This window comes from Prunus mume, linkage group LG6, assembly GCF_029339155.1.
Source record: "Prunus mume cultivar Tortuosa linkage group LG6, ASM2933915v1, whole genome shotgun sequence".
Lineage (NCBI taxonomy): Eukaryota > Viridiplantae > Streptophyta > Magnoliopsida > Rosales > Rosaceae > Prunus > Prunus mume.
The window spans coordinates 9,958,331-9,976,422 of record NC_142703.1 but is presented as its reverse complement, the minus strand read 5'-3'; the positions used below and the strand labels follow the sequence as shown (position 1 = coordinate 9,976,422).

The following is an 18,092-nucleotide window of genomic DNA, read 5'->3' as shown; positions in this document are numbered from 1 at the left end:
TTGAACCATGGCGGCATTGGCTCGTTATAGCATTGTTAGACTCAGCCGCTTTACGCGTTGGGATTAATTTTGTACTGACTCTAATCATTGATGCATTGTGAATAATTAGAATAATTAGAGTTGGGTAAAAGACGTATGCGACTGGTCATAACACATCCTTTTAGACAATCAAATACAAAATGCAAGTTGTACAACTTTTATGAACATTTAGGTGGGTTATAAAGGAGTACTAGTGTGCCACATTTCCATGTGAACATGTCACAACGCCAAAATTGAAGACTTCCATTGCTACTACCGTCCTATGGCCATCTTGTAAAATGTTGTGTAGTGGAGAAGGTGCCACGCATGGGTAGAAGTATTGGAGCACTTATTATAACCTTGATTTTGGGATACAATGGAGGGCTATGGCCGTACGGATAATGAGACCCACATTACTGTATTGTCGTATAATATTTATGCTGCCATACACTTAATTAGCTCCTCATTATAGTGGTATTTTTCTTTCCAATTATAAAAGAGGTCGCAAATTTACTGAGAAGAAAAAAAAATACAAATTTATAAATAAATCCAATCCTAGACATGTATTTATAAAAAAACCCAAGCACTATTTAAACATAGAAACACACCCAAAATCAACCCCAAAGTCAACTTTTTTGGTGTGTTTATAAATGGGTTTTGAGTGTGTATAATGATGGGTTTTGGGTGTGTTTATAAAGTGTTTTGGGTGTTGGGTTTTTTTATAATTTCAACCTCCATTTTGGGTGTTTTAGTGAAACTCCCAAAAAAAAAATGTATCCAAAGAAGAGAGGAAAAGGTTTTGTGGTTAGATTTGTCGCCCAACTTATGATCATGTAGAGCACTACTTCCTGCTCAAGAGAGACACCAGTGTTCTACCATATATTTGGTCAAACTTGCAGCTACTTATGAGAAATCCAAACAATCAACGGAACCATGATTAAAAGGTGCCAAACTAAAAATACAAATGAAATGTTAAGGGTTTAATAAATATATATGTATAATAACAAGCAGTTTGTAGTTCAAGCGATTAAGAACATTTTACCTTGTATCTGAGATTCTAAGTTCGATTCTCCGCTTTCTCAATATCACTTATATATATATAATATATGATCCAAGTTACGTTAAATTTATGATCCACACATAATGGATTATGTTAAAAAGAAAAGAAAGGAGGGTAAAATATAATTAATATTAGTAGCAAAAAGATGATGACGCAAGGGATGAAGCCAACAAACACGGGGCATGTTGAAGATGTTTCTAAGTTGACCCGGCGGCTAAGAGACATTGCCTTATTTCTCCCGCAGTATTGGACTGCACACAGACCCCCTGTAGGCTATAGCTATAAATATATATACACAAATACACACAAACAAATCAAACTTCAACAATCAAACAACAACGAAACAATCCATTCCACCAAACTTTCCCCTTTTTCCCTCTCTCTCTCTCTCTCTCACTCTCGTCTCTGTTTATATTAATATACTTTTGCTTGCTGCTCAGCCCAAATCGTACGTAGAAGAAAAAGAAGTCTAGAGCTGGTAGGGAATATGGCCATAGACGAAGGAGGCCTAGCCAGACGGCTGTGGTTCAAGTTCAGAGACGACTCTGTTTTCTCTCTCTACACTCCCTTCTTCGTTGGCTTAGCCTCTGCTACTCTGCACTCTGAAACTACCTTTCGCCATTTCATCTCTCAGGACCTCCATTTTCTCAAAGCCTTCGTTCTCGCGTATGTTCCTAAGCATATAAATACACCCATATTGATCATTTTGATAGATACACCCAAGCTGAGTAATGGGTTTTGTTTATTTTTCTCAGATATGAATTGGCGGAAGATTGTGCAGATGATGAGGACGACAAGAATGGTTTACGCGATTTGAGAAAACGTGCCGTCGGCAGGCTTCAAATGCACGACACATTTGTCCGAGTAAGTCAATAGATTCTCGTCTCTTTCTCTCTCTGTTGACTTTCCTCCCCTGTTTTCTTGTTTGTTTACAATGTATATATGTTTGCTTGGCACAGAGCTAGTTTTCTTAGATTCTGTTCGGCTGCCGAGAAAACTTGCACAGAAATTAAGGGAAAATTTTGAATTGTTTTTTTTTATAGTTTCTTTGCCAGAAATGCAACCGTATATTAAGATTAAGACTCTGTTTTGTTTCCGTAATTAGTGGACAATTAGTCTATTCAGGCTTTGCTCATCATATCAGTTTTTATTTCTTTGTATTTTTCCTTTTAAAAACTTATCACATGGATTGCTTAATGTTGTTGTTCTGCAATAATAGCTGCATGAATCATGGTGTTCATCATTATATATAATCACCATAATCATGGTCACTAATAATACTTTTGCCTTATAATTAATCATCATTTCATCACCAGATATTCATCAATTATAATATTTCCCATAACTGTTCACAATAATTTGACTTGTTTATTGTAATCTCTGCTAGTTTTAGCTCATTTTTGTGTTCATAATTCATGTTAGTTAGTTCTGGTTTCAGTAGTTTGAATGAAATGAACATATTATGCAGGAATGGGGTTTTGAATTCCCAAATGAGGACATTTCTAAAGACATTGCAACAACCAAATACACAGATTTCTTGCTTGCAACAGCATCAGGGAAAATTGAAGGAGAAAGATCGGTTCTGGACAAAATCGCAACCCCTTTCGAAAAGACCAAGGTTGCTGCATATACACTTGCTGCTCTGGCTCCTTGTATGAGACTCTATGCCTTCATCAGTACTGAGATCCAAGGCATTATAAATCCTGATCAAGATAGCACTCACATTTACAAAAGCTGGATAGAAAATTATTCGTCTCAAGTTTTCGAGGTCTTTCTGATTATAAATCAAAGTGTTTTCTGATACCCTTTGTTTTAAAAAGTTGTTAATGACCAAACATGAGTATTTATTTCAGGAAATAGCCCTGCAAAATGAAGACATGCTAGATAAACTTAGTGTTTCTTTGACTGGTGAGGAGCTTGAGATTATAGAGAAGCTCTATCATCAAGCTATGAAGCTTCAAGTAGATTTTATTGCTGCTCAACCAATTTCTGATCAGCAATCTGTAGTTCCTTTGTCTCGGGTGCATGACTATAGCAAACGCCATCTTATGATACTTTGTGACTTTGATTTGGCATGCACTGCTTTTGATTCTGCTGCCATATTGGCTGAGATTGCGATCATAACAGCACCAAAGGCCGATATGGATGGATCTGATCAAACCCAACTTGCTCGGATGCCATCAGCAGACTTAAGGAGCACATGGGATGTTCTTTCAACCCAATACACTGAACAATTTGAACAATGTGTAGAAAGCATTGTGGCCAGTGAGAGAGGTTTGATCAAAACTAATTATTAAGACTTGATTTTGGTTGATGCTTAGCATGAAATTAAACGTTATGTTCCTAAAATCTTGCAGTGGAAGAATTCGATTATGAATGTCTGTGTAGCGCGCTTGAACAACTTGCGGAGTTTGAGAGAAAGGCAAATGAAAGGGTGGTTCAGTCAGGAGTGTTGAAGGGTTTAAATGTGGAGGATATAAAAAGGGCTGGACAGAGCCTCATTCTGCAAGATGGTTGCAGAAGCTTCTTTCAGAAGATTGTGAAAAATGAAAATCTGAAAACTGATGTTCATGTGCTTTCATACTGCTGGTGTAATGACCTCATTGTATCAGCTTTCTCTTCAGGTATGCTATTTGGAAATGCATTGTACACATTTTTTTTGAAGTGATATATTCAATTGATATCTAATTTCAATTGTGCAGGAGATTTGAATGTCTTGAATGTACATTCAAATGAGTTGGTTTATCAAGAATCTGTCACAACTGGTGAAATTGTAAAGAAGATGGAGTCTCCCATGGAAAAGCTTCAAGTCTTCAACGACGTCCTAATCGACTGCAGGAGCGAAGGCAATAAACACTTGACAGTTTACATTGGAGGCTCAGTGGGTGACTTGCTTTGCCTGCTTGAAGCAGATATAGGCATTGTAGTTGGTTCAAGTTCAAGCCTAAGGAGACTAGGTGATCATTTTGGTGTTTCCTTTGTCCCATTGTTCTCTGGCTTGGTGAAGAGGCAGAGAGAACTTGCTGATCAAGATTGTGCCTCTAATTGGTGGAAACCATTGTCTGGTGTTCTTTATACGGTGTCTAGTTGGGCTGAAATACAGGCATTCATTTTGGGTACATAAAAGCCACCTCTCTCTCTCTCTCTCTCTCTTATCTTTTCTCAAAGAGAAACAACATAGTATTAGTAGTAGGCTATACATATAGAAAGTTGGTGGCTGTATTTTCAATTGAGTGCCACAGGCCAGCCCCTCTTTTTCTTTTGGGGACTGCCCCAGGAAAAAAAAAAAAAAAAAAAGGCTATCCCTTTATTTATTTATTTATTTGTGTTCAACTTCAGCTTTCTTTAGATTATTATATCCTGCAGGTTCAAGCAAGTTGGTGTTGAGAAAGATTTCAATGGCAACTTTCTGGCAGGAGAGAGAAAGAGAAGAAGATGTAATATAAATTTGTACATCAAACACATATTATTCTTTTTTTTACACCTTCCATTTGCTTCTGATGATATATTGGATTGGAGAAGCAATTTTGGAAGTATATATGACATAAACTTGGCTACTGCTTGCCACATAGCATATATAGTCTTTATTTTTGGCCAACTAATTTGGCATTGTTGAGGCCCAAAAATCCAAGGGGCTAAGCTCAGATTAATTCTTGGCCCAACACAGATAATTGAATGCAAAAGAAGCTCAATCGGGACAAAAGAGAATTTGTAGAATGCACCAATGCAAGTTATGGGCCACGCGTCATGCCAAGCAAGCTCGTGCAAAAGGGCCAAGAGCATGCCAACTTTACAAAATCACACTCACATACCCATTCGGTGTTACTTGGCCCGATTATAGCCTATCACGGCATAATAAAACTCAAGTACAAGCATAGGTGTCGTGCAAGAAGAGCCACTATTCTAACACCAAGCTATGCCACAAGCTTAAGTGGACCCAAACCACAAAATCACATGAGGCTTGCTGAGAAGATTGTGGTATGGAAGGAAACAAGTGATCACAGGGCCCATTGAGGGTTCGAGGAATGAAAGTTTTAAGCCACTTGGGAGCATTAAAACTCAAACTCATTCCTCGGACCCAAATACATGGGTTAGTATGAGAGAAAAAGGGGAAATGGTCCAATGCCTTAGGAAGACATCCAGTAGCCTGCATTAGGGGTGTCAATTTTGGACACGACCCGATACACAACTCGAAACCCATACGAGAAATTAGCGGGTTCAACCCGCACTTTAAAAAAGCAGTCAATTTGGGTCAACCTGTTCGACCAGGTTTAATAAGCAGGTGGGTTTCGGTCAACCCGCTAACCCGCTATAATACCTACCTAACCCGTTTATTAAACGAGTCGTGTCAACCCGCTAAAAAATGAAGAGAAATGGAGACTTCAGCACACACACAAGGGGTTTCGAACCCCTACCACCCTTATTTCTCTCAAACACCTTATCCACCATGCTACAAACAACTTTGTGATTTTATCATATGTCTTTTAATATTTATAATGTTTCTTTTTCTTTTGTGTTTTCCTTTCTTTTCCATCTCTCTTCTCCACTTTTTTTTTTCTTTCTCCTCTCTCTTTTTTTTTCTCTCTTTTCCTTTCCTCTTCTCTCCTTTTTTCTTCTTCTTTCTTTTCCTTCTCTTTAGTTTTCTCTCATCTCTCTTTTTTCTTTCTTTCTTTCCTTCAATCTTCTCTCTCTCTCTCTCTCTCTATTTTTTTTCTTTCTTTTCCTTCTCTCTTCTCTCCTCTCTTTATCTTTTTTTTTCTTTCTTTTCCTTATATTTTCTCTACTCTCTCTGTTTTTTTTAATTTAAATTTTTTTCAATTGTGAGTTTCGTAACATGCATATAATTATTTATAAACCCGTTACACGACTCGAAACCCGCACGATAAAAGACGACCCGAACCCGACACGACACGTTTATTAAATGGGTTGGGTTCGGGTTAAGCATTCTTGACACGTTTATTATCCCGACACGGCACGAACCCGACACGACACGACCCATTGCCAGCCCTAGCCTGCATACTTAGATAAGCCCACATCAAAAGAATGCTCAAAATTAATAAAGCCACTTCCAGCAACTTGACGAAAACCTATCAAACGCTGGAAATAACAAGTCAATAACCTAATACCGTGCATACAAGCCCAGCCCAACAACTTATAAAAATCTGGCACCAAGTTCCACCTTTGTTAGAACTCCAAGAACGGTCAACAAAGAAGCCATGACAGAGACCAAAGGAAATTTATGAAGGTAGGATGAATACCCATCGGACAAAAAACTCTACCCATCTTTTTTTCCATTACAAGCTTCGCTTTGAAAACCAAGAGGGAAAACAGGTGGCGCCTCACCCTCATGGGGAGGTCCAGCTACATCAAACCCTTAGAACCACAAAGGGTTCCTTACCCATGCACCTTGGATAAGAGAATTTCACCAAATTAGATCAAGTAAGAAGAAACAATGAAAAGGGGAAGGAAAAGTTAGACGAAATTAGGGCTCTTTCTGCCTATAAAAGGGAGTTTCTCCTACCCAGCGAAATCATCATACTTAGCCTGACCAAGCTTTGTCAAGCAAGCGAAGAATTTGCTCAAGCCACCCAATCTTCTTCTTCGTTTGTTTTTCTTTCTTTAAAACAGAAATCGTTCTAATTTTCCTCTGTCTTACTCCAAACTTTCATTCTCTGTAAGAAAACCATGCTTCTCTCTCTCTCTCTCTCAAATTGCTAAACTTGTAAAATCTTAGCTCCCATGCCACAAGCTCCTCAAGCTAAGTCACTCATCAATTTATTTTGATTATCTGGCTATTAGTGAAAAGAACCTAATAGTGTTTTTCTAAAGTTTCATCAGACTTTTCAAAAACCCTTTTGGGAGCTTGGTTCTTGAACTCAGGCATTTAGGGAATTTTTGTTCGTTTTCTTCTTACGGCAACCCAAGCCATTCGTCAGGCTTTGGAACAAAAAAAACCCTACAGGCATTAGGCTGGGTAACCTCAAATTACTGGAAACCAATTTCTAAGGTGGGTGCTGCTTCACATCATGAGTTTCTAAGAAATGTACATGGATGGTGGTCATTATCATAAGTTCGTAACCCATTTAACTTTATCCATTCAACATTCGAGTCATTTGGGAGTGTTTTTGGAGCAGTGAAAAGCACTTTTAAATGAGTGAAAGCGCTTCTATCTTGTAAAAATGATGTTTGGCAAAAATTGCAAAAGCGCGCTTTGGGTGAGATCTAAAAGCCACTTGGAGTGGTTTTGAAAAAAGCACTTGAGAGGTGTTTCTTCTTAAAAGCGTTGTAAGACAAAAACACAAGAAGCACTTGACTTCCTTTAATGAAACTTTTAAAATGCCGAAAGTACCCATATTTTATTTTTTTAAATGCCAAAATACCCTTTCTTTCTTTTTCTCTCCTATTACTTAAATCCAGTGCATTCACATAAGATATGGAGAGCCACTCTGAAATGGAAGACATGGATTTAATCAATGGTAAAATTCCGAATTTTGTATACAGAACTTTAAATTTCAGTAAAATTGAATGCCCTTTCAAATATTAATTTGAAAAAATTTCTCAAACACTGGAAGAACAGTATATATATTCAACAGGAAAAGACAAATAAAAGTATAAAAATTCACGCTACACAGTGAACCAACAAAGGAAGATAGCAGCAGCATATATGCCTAAAGCCAACTTCCCTCTTGTGGAAAACGTATTCTGTTCCTCAATATTTTATATTTTATCCTTTGTTCACAGGAAACATAACTTTATTAAGAAAAATTGAAACAACACAAATACATTGAACCAGATGTCAACCTAAAAGACTCAAGAGAAAAGGATGAGAACAGAAAAGAAGGCTCAAGGTAACTTTTTACTGTGTCAGCCAAACACTCAACAAAATATCAAAAGTACTTTTTATGTAATGTAAAAGTACTTTTAAATGTGACATCCAAACGACAAACTATTTTTTTTGTAAAAGCGCTACTGACATAAGCAATTCAGAAAGAAGCACTCCCAAACAAGCCCTAAGGCCCTTAGACGAGTCCATATTTTTTAATCCTTGAAGCCCGACTAACTTGGATCTTTTCCCCTTTTTCTAGTTGTCCATAAGTTGTTCAAATGTCCTATAAGATAAGCTGTATCTATTTTCTGTCATTGCTGTTTCAGACACACAAAGTGGGAAACCAGAGGCTCATAGTTGTAAAATTTTCCTTATCTGTCAACATTTTTGGTTCTGCATAAAAAAAATGTTAGTAGCGGTTGGGTTAGATATTCTTTAGCTAGCTATCCAATCTTTATTAATTACAGCCATGAAAATGTCAACACATTTTAATTAGCCCAACAAAAAGGAAGTGTTCAACGTATGGAAAGCTTCCGTCACGACTGACGACCCAAAAGTCAGAAGAAACCAAACTAGTTGGAAGCAATCAAAACTAGTAGATTTCATCCAAAGAAACTGTGGATAATTTTGTGAAACCAATTTTGTACGATGAGAGAAATACTAACCGAACTTACTCAAAAAAGAGTCTCTACATGTATTTGTTTGCTTGATACCTCATGTTCATTGTGCAAAGGTGACAACGAATTCATGTATAAGCTCTTTTTTGAACAAGTCTTGTTAGTATTTCTCATATTTGAAATGAGTGATATCCTATCAAGTAATTTTTTTTGGATTTGTAACAATAATACTGTAGCTTGTTAAAGTCATATGATGACTTGCAAGGATTAATGAGCCCAAATTATAAAAATACTTTATATAAAATGAATTTTAGAAACACACCCAAAGCTCATTTATAACATAACAAATGGGCTTTTAACTTCTTATAAATTACAAAAATACCATCAATTTTTTAAAACAAGTCCAACCCCAAAAGCTCATAAAAAACCCAAAGCACTCAATAGGCATCAAAGTAATTTAATAATCAAAATTAAATTAAATAGAGCCATCTGTTATTTTTTGGGTTTTTTTAGAGGTTAGTTTATAGAAAATTAAAAGGTGTATGGTTTATTTATATTTTTTGTGCTAAGAATGGATATATGATTAATTATCTCTTATAAAAAAAAAGGGGAAGAGAGGAAGAAAACATGACCCGGAATTTAATGAGAGTGGTCAATAGCGCTTAAGCATGCAATTTGTTGAATATATATAGAGGCTGCAGGGTCATGCTAAAAGAAGAAAATGCAGAAAGATCAATTGGTGCATATGGTTGAGTGAATTTTCCCAAGGGGAAAGTCCCGGAGTGGAACTAGAAGAAAATGGAGAAGTTACAAAGAGGTTTTGGTGATGATGGGGAAGAAGAAGGGTATGATGCGGTGGTTGTGGGGTCCGGCTACGGTGGTTCTGTGGTTGCTTGTAGGTTGTCCATGGCAGCTGCAGGCATAAGGGTTTGTCTACTTGAGAAAGGCCGCAGATGGGAATCTACAGATTTCCCAACTGACAGCTTCAAGTTGTTGTCATCTTTGAGGATGGAGAGCCGGAACCTAGGCCTTAGTTTTGGTTCCAAGGATGCACTAATTCAGGTCTGTCTGTACATGTGTTTCCTTAAATATTTCAGGTTTCCATTTTCCACAATTACTGTTTTATTCTCAATAGCATGTGGTATCCTTGGGTTTTAGAAGGTAATTTGATTCTCTTGACGAGTGATAAAAGAGAAATAGATACATAGTCGTATATAAAGAGAATAAATAAAAAGTAATTCGGTTCTTTTGACGTGCGATGAGAGAGAAATAGATACATAGTTGTATATAAAGAGAATAAATAAGTAGAAACTGTGGAATATGTGCACATAAAATCAATTTTCTTTTGACCCAAAAAAAAAAAAAAAATTCAATTTCCCTTTTTCAACGAGGATGGGTGAAACCCGGTCATTATAAAATTACATTAAACTCTTATAATAAAACGTGCTTACGGGGCAGAGTCAACAAATGAAGTTGAAAATCAATAGCCTGAACAAAACATGTCGTATGTATAGGTATACGAGCAAAATGATTCTGTAGCAGCAGTGGGTTGTGGGCTTGGTGGAGGCTCACTGGTGAACGCGGGAGTTATGATGCCAACGCCAGTTCGGGCCAGACGACATCCAAAATGGCCAAACGACTGGGAGAAGAACTGGGATCATTGTGGGGCTTCTGCTGCAGCCATGCTCAAAATACAAAGTGTTCCTGTGAAGTTTTCTATTGGGCAGGCCTTGGAAGACATCGCCATTAAAGAAGAGGTTGGAGAAACTTCTGAGACTTCTGTGAAGCTGACTGTGAATTTTGACTTTGAAGATCAACGTCCAGGAAGCTCTGAAACTTCGAAACTTCAAGAGATGGGGAGCTGCTTGGCCTGTGGAAATTGTCTTTCTGGATGTCCTTATAATGCCAAAGCTTCTAACGACAAAACTTATCTACTTTCAGCAATCCAGGCATGTCTTATCTATAATCATCCCTTTACATGATATTGAATTTTTTTTTGGTTGGTACTGTTAGAGACTCTTAATATTGACGACAGTCAAACCAAATTAAGGAGATTTCTGTTACAATTGTTCATACTGTTGAGAGTATTTGTCCCATATTGAAATGTTAAGGGACCTAGCCTGGGTTTATAAGGATTTGGGCTACTCCCCTCACTGCCAATTGGTTTTAGGGTGGAACCTCAACTTCCTTCATGATATCGAACAAGGCTTCACATGTTGGGCCCAACGGCCACATGTGCTCTCACGTCACCCAATATGTATTGTCCAAGTGTTAAACTTGAAAGTTCGCCACAAGTGCGGGGGCGTATTGAGAGTATTTGTCCCACATTGAAATGTTAAGGGACCTAACTTTAGTTTATAAGGATTTGGGCTACTTCCCCCATTGCCAATTAGTTTTGGGATAGAACATCAACTTCCTTCACATACCCATAATTGCCTAATTGTCTGTTATAGTTCGACTAACCATTGCAGCTTGTATAAAATCCATGTGATAGTGTTTATTCAGATATGAAAAGAATCTGTTTCTACATGGTATCTAGAGCCACCATTTTCCTTTAAAATTATTCTGCTTCTCTTCCTTTAAAATCCTTTCTACAGGTACAATAAAAATATATTTAGGCCTAGTAATCAGCCTAACTAGGGTTTTTAAGCCTAACCCGACCTTGATGGCTACAAGCTCTAATAAAGCCGGTATGTGCCTAATTTTCGAGTTAGGCCGGCTTGTCTCAGTGATGAACCCGTACATGCATTAATTAATATTTAAGTTGACCACTACAACCAATACAAATGTTGACTTCTTGTGAAGCAGGCTGGATGCACTGTTAAAACTCAATGCCAAGTGCAGTATGTGATTAGAAACACGTACGACAATGACGGCAAAAGTGGCAGAAGAAAGAGAAGATGGCGGGTTTATTTGAATGAGATTGATTACGTGACATCCGATTTTGTAATCCTATCAGGTAAGCGTAGAACAGTACTACCACGTCAGCATATGATATTTCCATTCAAAATTTACTATGTGACGTATTTAAAAGAAAATTAAAACTATTTATAAAACTGGAGTTTGACTTCCAATTTTACCTTTTGGAATAAAATTAGAAAAGAAGAAAATAAAAAATCCTTCAACTGGGAGTACTTTCCACCCCACATCTCCGTTTATTCCTCTATTTTCCTTTTTAGCTTCCTCTGCTTTTCTACAACGAAGGAAACAAACTCACATCCCAAACCTCTCCTCCTGCTAATTTTACTACCTGCAATTCTATCTCTACAATCAGCTTTGGTTGTGGATTTTGTGTTCAATGGCTTCAACCCCTCAGACATGCTGCTTCTTTACAGCAACGCTACAGTTGAAACTCTAACACTCACAAACAGCACAAATTTCTCCATCGGCAAAGCAAGTCCAAGATCCCCACCAAGGCACCCAACTCTTCATATGTGTATCGTTTCTCAACTTCTTTCATCTTCTCCCAATCCTTCAGTTTCTCCATGGAGTCGTCTTCCTTGCCTTAAAACCTCATGTTCCAATTTCTTATTATTTTGTATTCTAACCATCACACTATGAGGATTACCATGATGGAAAAACTCTACAAAAAAGCAAACTGAAGTAAAGACTATAAGAAGTTCTTTTGGGACGTGAATTTAAAACTAACTATAAAATAAATTGGTAGCTGATGAGGAGAGGGAGAGAGAGATGGAGGATGGACTGTATAAAAGGTAGATGGATTCAATGATACTGTTGATAAAAAAAACAAAAAGAAGAAGACTTCAATTGGCATAGATAAAGGAAAGAAACGGTGGAGGTAGGGTAGGGTAGGGTTACCGCTGAGATTGGCTGGAGCATTCTTTTATTTTATTTTATTTCTAATGTTATTTTAAAGGGTAAAATTGGAGGTCAAAGTTGAGCTGTACAAGTATTTTTAATTTTCTTTTAAATGAGACATGTGACAAATTTTGAATGGAAGCATATGCTGATGTGGTATAGTTCCGTACTATTCTATAATTTCGCTAAAAGTACCACGTAGACCTTGTGGACATTTTGGTCTCCATGGAAGATTTTAGGGTTATTCGTTTTATTAGTTTTTGAACTTAGACTCGATTTGTAAATGAAAGTAAAATGATAAAGACATTTACTTAAATGTTGAAAATAGAAATAAAGTATGTCATGGGAGAATATATGTTTTTTTCTAAAAATATATATATGTATATATTTATATGTTTTTTTCTAAAAAAAGTTTCGGTGAGAGATATATATATATATATATATATGTTTTTTTCTAAAAAAAGTTTGAATTTTTTTATAATATTTTATTCATATTTTAATCAATTTAAAACTAAAAATATATATATAATACCATTTTACCTGTATATTTAACAAAAAAAAGTTAACAAAATTGACGGCAAAACCATTTGTCTTGACGAAACTGAAGTTAAAGGACCACGAGAACGATTTTGAAAATTGAGGGATTCAAATGCAAATCGGGTCTAAATTCGGGGACTAATAAAACGAATAACCCAAAATTTTAACAAGTTAATTTATATATGTGTTTTTTTTTTAGGGGGAGTTTTTGGCACGACTGAGATCCTGTTTCAGTCACAAATGAGAGGGCTGAGAGTTTCAGAAGCTCTTGGCTCAGGGTTCAGCTGCAATGGAAATAATGTTGCTTATCTCACGGGAAGCTCGACGCCATTGAATGGTTATGGACTAGATAAGAAGGAACTCTTTAAGATTCCATTTCAAGCAAGGCCAGGACCCTCCATCTCAACATCTTACACTTCATCAATGGGTTTTACAATCCAGGTTTGGAGCTTCTTATATATACTTTATTTATTGTCTTTTGGTTGCTAGTATTAATATTTTAGCCACACTACAAGAAAACAATGTTAATAGTCACATCCGTCACACATGATGAGGAACAATGACTGTTGGTTATTACTATTGGATACTAATAGTGCTTTTAGTCACCCCATCTTGTACCACATGGTAGTTACTAATTATGTTTCTTGCGCTACATAGTGGATATTAATTATGTTTTCTTGTGTGTCGTGAAAAATCTAGATTAAGTCAATATTTGGTTAATTTCCCCTTGTGATCCACATGCAGAATGCTATACTTCCAACAGCTTATCCGCACCTTCTATTCAAAGGAATTTTATCCTATGGATGGCCTGGTGGATATTGGTTTTTTCATGGGATTTTAGACAAGATAAAACTTGCAATGGGTTTTAAAGCAACTCAAGCAGTGGCTCTTCTTGCATTTGGACATGATGAGAGTGATGGCAAGATCATGTTAGAGAAGGGCACCAACAAAATCAGCTTTATCCCACCTCGTGATCCCCTTCTCCCACGAAAAATCAAGGTCTTTCAAAAGCTCACTCAGAAACTAGGAGGAGTTCTCTTCATGTCAAAATACCGGAGCACAGCAGTCCATCTTTTAGGTGGGTGCAATGCATCATCATCAGGTCCTTCACATGGTGTTTGCAACCCCAAAGGGCAGGTTTTCGACCCTCTGGCCACGGTCCATCCAGGCCTCTACGTGTGTGATGCTTCTTTGATCCCATGTTCCGTTGGCATCAACCCATCTTTTACTATTGCCACTGCAGCTGAGCACATAAGTAGGCACCTTGTGCAAGATGTTTTGGAGTACAAGATCAGGAGAGAAGGTACTAATTATCTTGGAGGTGTTCAAGATCCAGATTCCTTCACTGAGAAGACTAAGACTAAAGATAATGGCCGGAGATCGGTTGTCACGTTTAAAGAAACCATGAGAGGTCATGTTGGGGGCATGCCATGCACAGCTTATCTCAAAATGAAGATGAACCCTCATGGTGAGGACCAGAAGGACTCTGATATTGAATGGAACTTGGGTACTAATATTCATGGGAAATCTCATCCCCTTCTAAGAGGGAAAGTTGGAGGGCATGTAGAATTTAGAGGCTTTGAGAAGGATAATTTACACATCATAGACGGGGATGTAAATTTGTGTGAAGTGGATTCCAGAACTCCGTACACACACTATATGCGTTATCATCTTCATCTTGTGGCGTCTACCGGTTCAAGGTATATATGAAGAGTTAATATTCTCTTGTTAGACTTATGTTGCTAGAGTGCGAGTTTGAACCATACATTTTGACCAAAAAATTCAACCTCCTGATCGTATATGTTAATTCTGGCATCCAGATATATTCTAGAGGGGAGAAAGATAATGAATCCTTATCTCCTTGCATCATATGCACGGAGGGAAGCTACCACACTGCATGTGACATTTGAAAAAGTTGCCGACAAAAGCTCAAAGAATGATGATCATGACAAGGTGATATTAAAAGGGGAGCTTAGTATTTCCATGATGGAGCTTCTTAAGAGCCTCGTGAGCTTTGAAGGAAACAAGAAAGGAAAGTTCTTAAGCCTCCTCTCAGGGACTCTCTTCAGAACCTATTTCTTGCAGACACCTCGAGGGAGCCAAGAGCACTTTAATCTGTCAGATTGTGAACACAAATATTCTTATCCAAGCAGCACTCTTCACGACATAAAAACAGGTATGTGGACGTGAAGAAAATTTGAGTTCGATCGTAACGTTTTAGAAGCCCGAAAACTAAAATCTATGTATGCTTGCAGAAGATGGAGTGGTTATCAGTTGCAGGCAATGGAAGTGCCAGCAAAGTTTGTCAAAACTTAGAGGATCAGATGAACAACGAAACCCGATTCTCCTTGTTAATGGATATGCTGTTGAGAGTTACTGGCTGCCAACAGAGCCAAATGACTTGGTCAGAACTTTGATTGAAGAAGGGCATGAAACATGGCTGTTACAATCAAGGCTGCATGTTCTGAACCCTTCAAACAATTTTACCCTTGAAGATGTTGGAAGATTTGATATCCCTGCTGGTAATTAAAAAACATAGATCAATCATATATGGTTATATATATCTTGAGCATTTATAATTTCTAATGTTTCACTTTTTCCCAATTAATTTGCAGCAATTAATAAGATGCTTGAATTGCTTGGGCCAAACATAAAGGTGCATGTAGTTGCACACTGTGTTGGAGGCTTAGCCATACACATAGCTCTCATGGGAGGTCATGTCTCTGCTAGCCATATAGCTTCTCTGTCTTGCACCAACTCTTCCATGTTCTTCAAGCTTAATGCTTTGTCCACTGTCAAAATGCGACTTCCTCTGCTCCCAGTGAGCCCCTCTCTCTCTCTCTCTCTCTCTCTCTCTCTCAAACTCAAAGTTCAGGTGCTAGATTAGGTAATGTACTTAACGAAGGATGATTACTTAGTTCTCTATAATTTATATAAATGTATGTATATGCAGGTATCAATGTTCATACTTGGAAATAACAAGACGCTTCCTCTTGTGGAAACATCAACATCATCACCAGTGAGCTCACGTCATAGGCTCCTGAAACTGATAGCCCGCCTGATACCGCGGTACGAGAGATGCAGCTGCAGTGAATGTGAGGTTGTCTCCGGCATATTTGGGAACGCATTCTGGCACGAAAACATAAGTCCAACAGTGCACCAGTGGTTGAACAAGGAAAGCTCAACAAGGCTTCCAATGGCAGCATTTCCCCACCTCAGAAAGATCTGCAACTCCGGTTTTATAGTGGACAGCAATGGCAGCAACTCCTATTTGATCCACCCACAAAGAATGGCTCTCCCAACACTTTATATATCCGGTGGGCGGCCTCTCCTTGTGACACCTCAGACTTCTTTTCTTGCTCATAAATACATGAAGCTGCACCAGCCAGGGTTTAGGCATGAGAGGGTTGTTGTGGAGGGTTTTGGGCATTCAGATTTGTTGATTGGAGAAGAGTCTTGCGAGAAAGTGTTTCCTCACATTTTGTCTCATATAAGATTGGCTGATGGTGATGAGCAGCAAGGAAGAAATGTTCATATCAATGTTGCTGAGGGGAAGAAGGTCTTGTCTGATTCAGAAGCTGATCAATATCAATATGAAGAAGGATTTGGAGGATTTGGAAGTACTTGGTTCTCTCCTTTTGTTGTTCTTCTGCTGGCTCTTTTGTTGGTTTCTCTGTTGGCTAGATTGTTTTAATAATCTTTATATATATATATATAAGGAAAATTAAAGTATATATGTAGTTGGGGATTTAAATTTAGAGTCAAATTAAAAATAATGAGACATAGTTGTTCTGATGATATATTGGAGAAGCGTTCTAGTAAATAATGCAGGGGTCGCTTGCAACAAATTATAGTGCACTGATTCAATGCTAAAGTTCTTTGATCAAATTTTGTCTTGAATTTCTTTTTGTAAAGAAATATTTTCATGAGGGATGAGGCCCAAGAGGGATTCTTGGACCAAGAAAGAGCAATTGGGGCTCGTTAATTGTTATGTATATTAATTGGGCTTAAACAATTGGAGTTTGAAGTTTTCATTAGTGTGATAAAAAAATATATATATATCATAAAAGAAACTTTTGCATTTCACTTTTCAATTACTTTTATTTATATAATTCGCAGAAATATTTTTGCTCACCACTTTAATCCAAGGTATATTATTATCATCATTCTTAATATTTGACACGTGTCTATGGACATAACCATAATTAATTCTTTACTTTGTATTTATGAAATCATAGTTATACCCATGAATATATGTCAAATATTGAGAAAGACAATGAAGATATACCTTAGATTAAAATAGTGAGCGAAATGCACTATTGTTGTGAGGGTTTTGCTCTCACATCTTCAAAAGCAAAAGTGTATGTAGTTCACAAGCCACCTGCTCAACTCAAGAATCAAAATAATATTTTCACTTATAAAGTCATGAAACCCAAAATAATGATGAGACAATAATAAAACACAAATAGTTCAAAACCTGTTCAAGAGTCAAGACCACACAAAAATGGCACATAGGGTTTGAATTATTGTCATGCACTAGGGTTTCAAATTAAATTAGTGAAACCAAATGTGGGTCCCAAAACATCATGGACCCCAGCTCATGCATGTGGGACACGTGCAGCCACAAGCATTGTGATCCCTTTTTTTTTTTAAGTCTCCCTTTACAATCATGAAAGTTTTGGTTTTTGGTGTGCCTTGGCATAAACCCATGTGAAAGCATATAACCATCCATACCTTCTTCCCATGGGTTCTTCAGATGAGAAGGTAGGATTAAGATCACAAACAAAAAATCATCAATCAACCCAATAATCTCTTAAGGCACCCAAAAAAAAAACCTCTCTCTCTCTCTCTCTCTCTCTCTCTCTCCAATAATAGGGTGGAGGTTCTTCTTCCCAAGGAAGCTGCTGTTTTCACATGGGTTTCCCATCTGTTCTTAGAGCAGAAATAGTAGCATTTGTTGAATTATAAAAAGTGCCACTATATGACATTACCACTATTTTTAAATGTACGGCTCTGCATGTGTCCATGTGAAAATTGGCAGTATAATAACGAAGAAGGAAAAAGAAAAAGGGGAAAAAAAAAAGAATTTAATCTGAGAGAAATGGCAGTAGGTGGGGCTTAGTTCAGACCACCATTGATGCACATCACTTTCTTCCATTTCCTCCTGTTTGCTCCTCCTTTTTTTTGTACTCTGTTTTCCTTTATAATTCACTTG

The 18,092-nt window shown here is 37.4% G+C and overlaps 2 protein-coding genes across 3 annotated transcripts; both read left to right on the top strand.

The window, feature by feature from the left end:
- Nucleotides 1-1,389: 1,389 nt before the first annotated feature.
- On the top strand, nucleotides 1,390-4,652 carry LOC103334406 (bifunctional TH2 protein, mitochondrial-like). 2 transcript variants are annotated; one of them, XM_008237366.3, is made up of 7 exons: nucleotides 1,390-1,744; nucleotides 1,834-1,942; nucleotides 2,547-2,846; nucleotides 2,932-3,352; nucleotides 3,436-3,702; nucleotides 3,781-4,194; nucleotides 4,445-4,652. In XM_008237366.3, the coding sequence occupies exons 1-7, from the start codon at nucleotides 1,566-1,568 to the stop codon at nucleotides 4,522-4,524; spliced, it is 1,770 nt and encodes a 589-aa protein (XP_008235588.2). In that variant the 5' UTR covers nucleotides 1,390-1,565; the 3' UTR covers nucleotides 4,525-4,652. The 2 variants fall into 2 exon arrangements, with proteins under 2 accessions (XP_008235588.2, XP_088911338.1); XM_089055212.1 differs by lacking the exon at nucleotides 4,445-4,652 and having other exon boundaries at nucleotides 3,781-4,204.
- Nucleotides 4,653-9,030: 4,378 nt separating this feature from the next.
- Nucleotides 9,031-16,909, top strand: LOC103334570 (uncharacterized). The gene is made up of 9 exons (XM_008237543.3): nucleotides 9,031-9,583; nucleotides 10,036-10,470; nucleotides 11,330-11,480; nucleotides 13,077-13,318; nucleotides 13,622-14,577; nucleotides 14,698-15,053; nucleotides 15,133-15,399; nucleotides 15,493-15,698; nucleotides 15,831-16,909. Exons 1-9 carry the CDS (start codon nucleotides 9,320-9,322, stop codon nucleotides 16,569-16,571), a joined length of 3,618 nt encoding a protein of 1,205 aa, XP_008235765.2. The 5' UTR covers nucleotides 9,031-9,319; the 3' UTR covers nucleotides 16,572-16,909.
- Nucleotides 16,910-18,092: the final 1,183 nt, after the last annotated feature.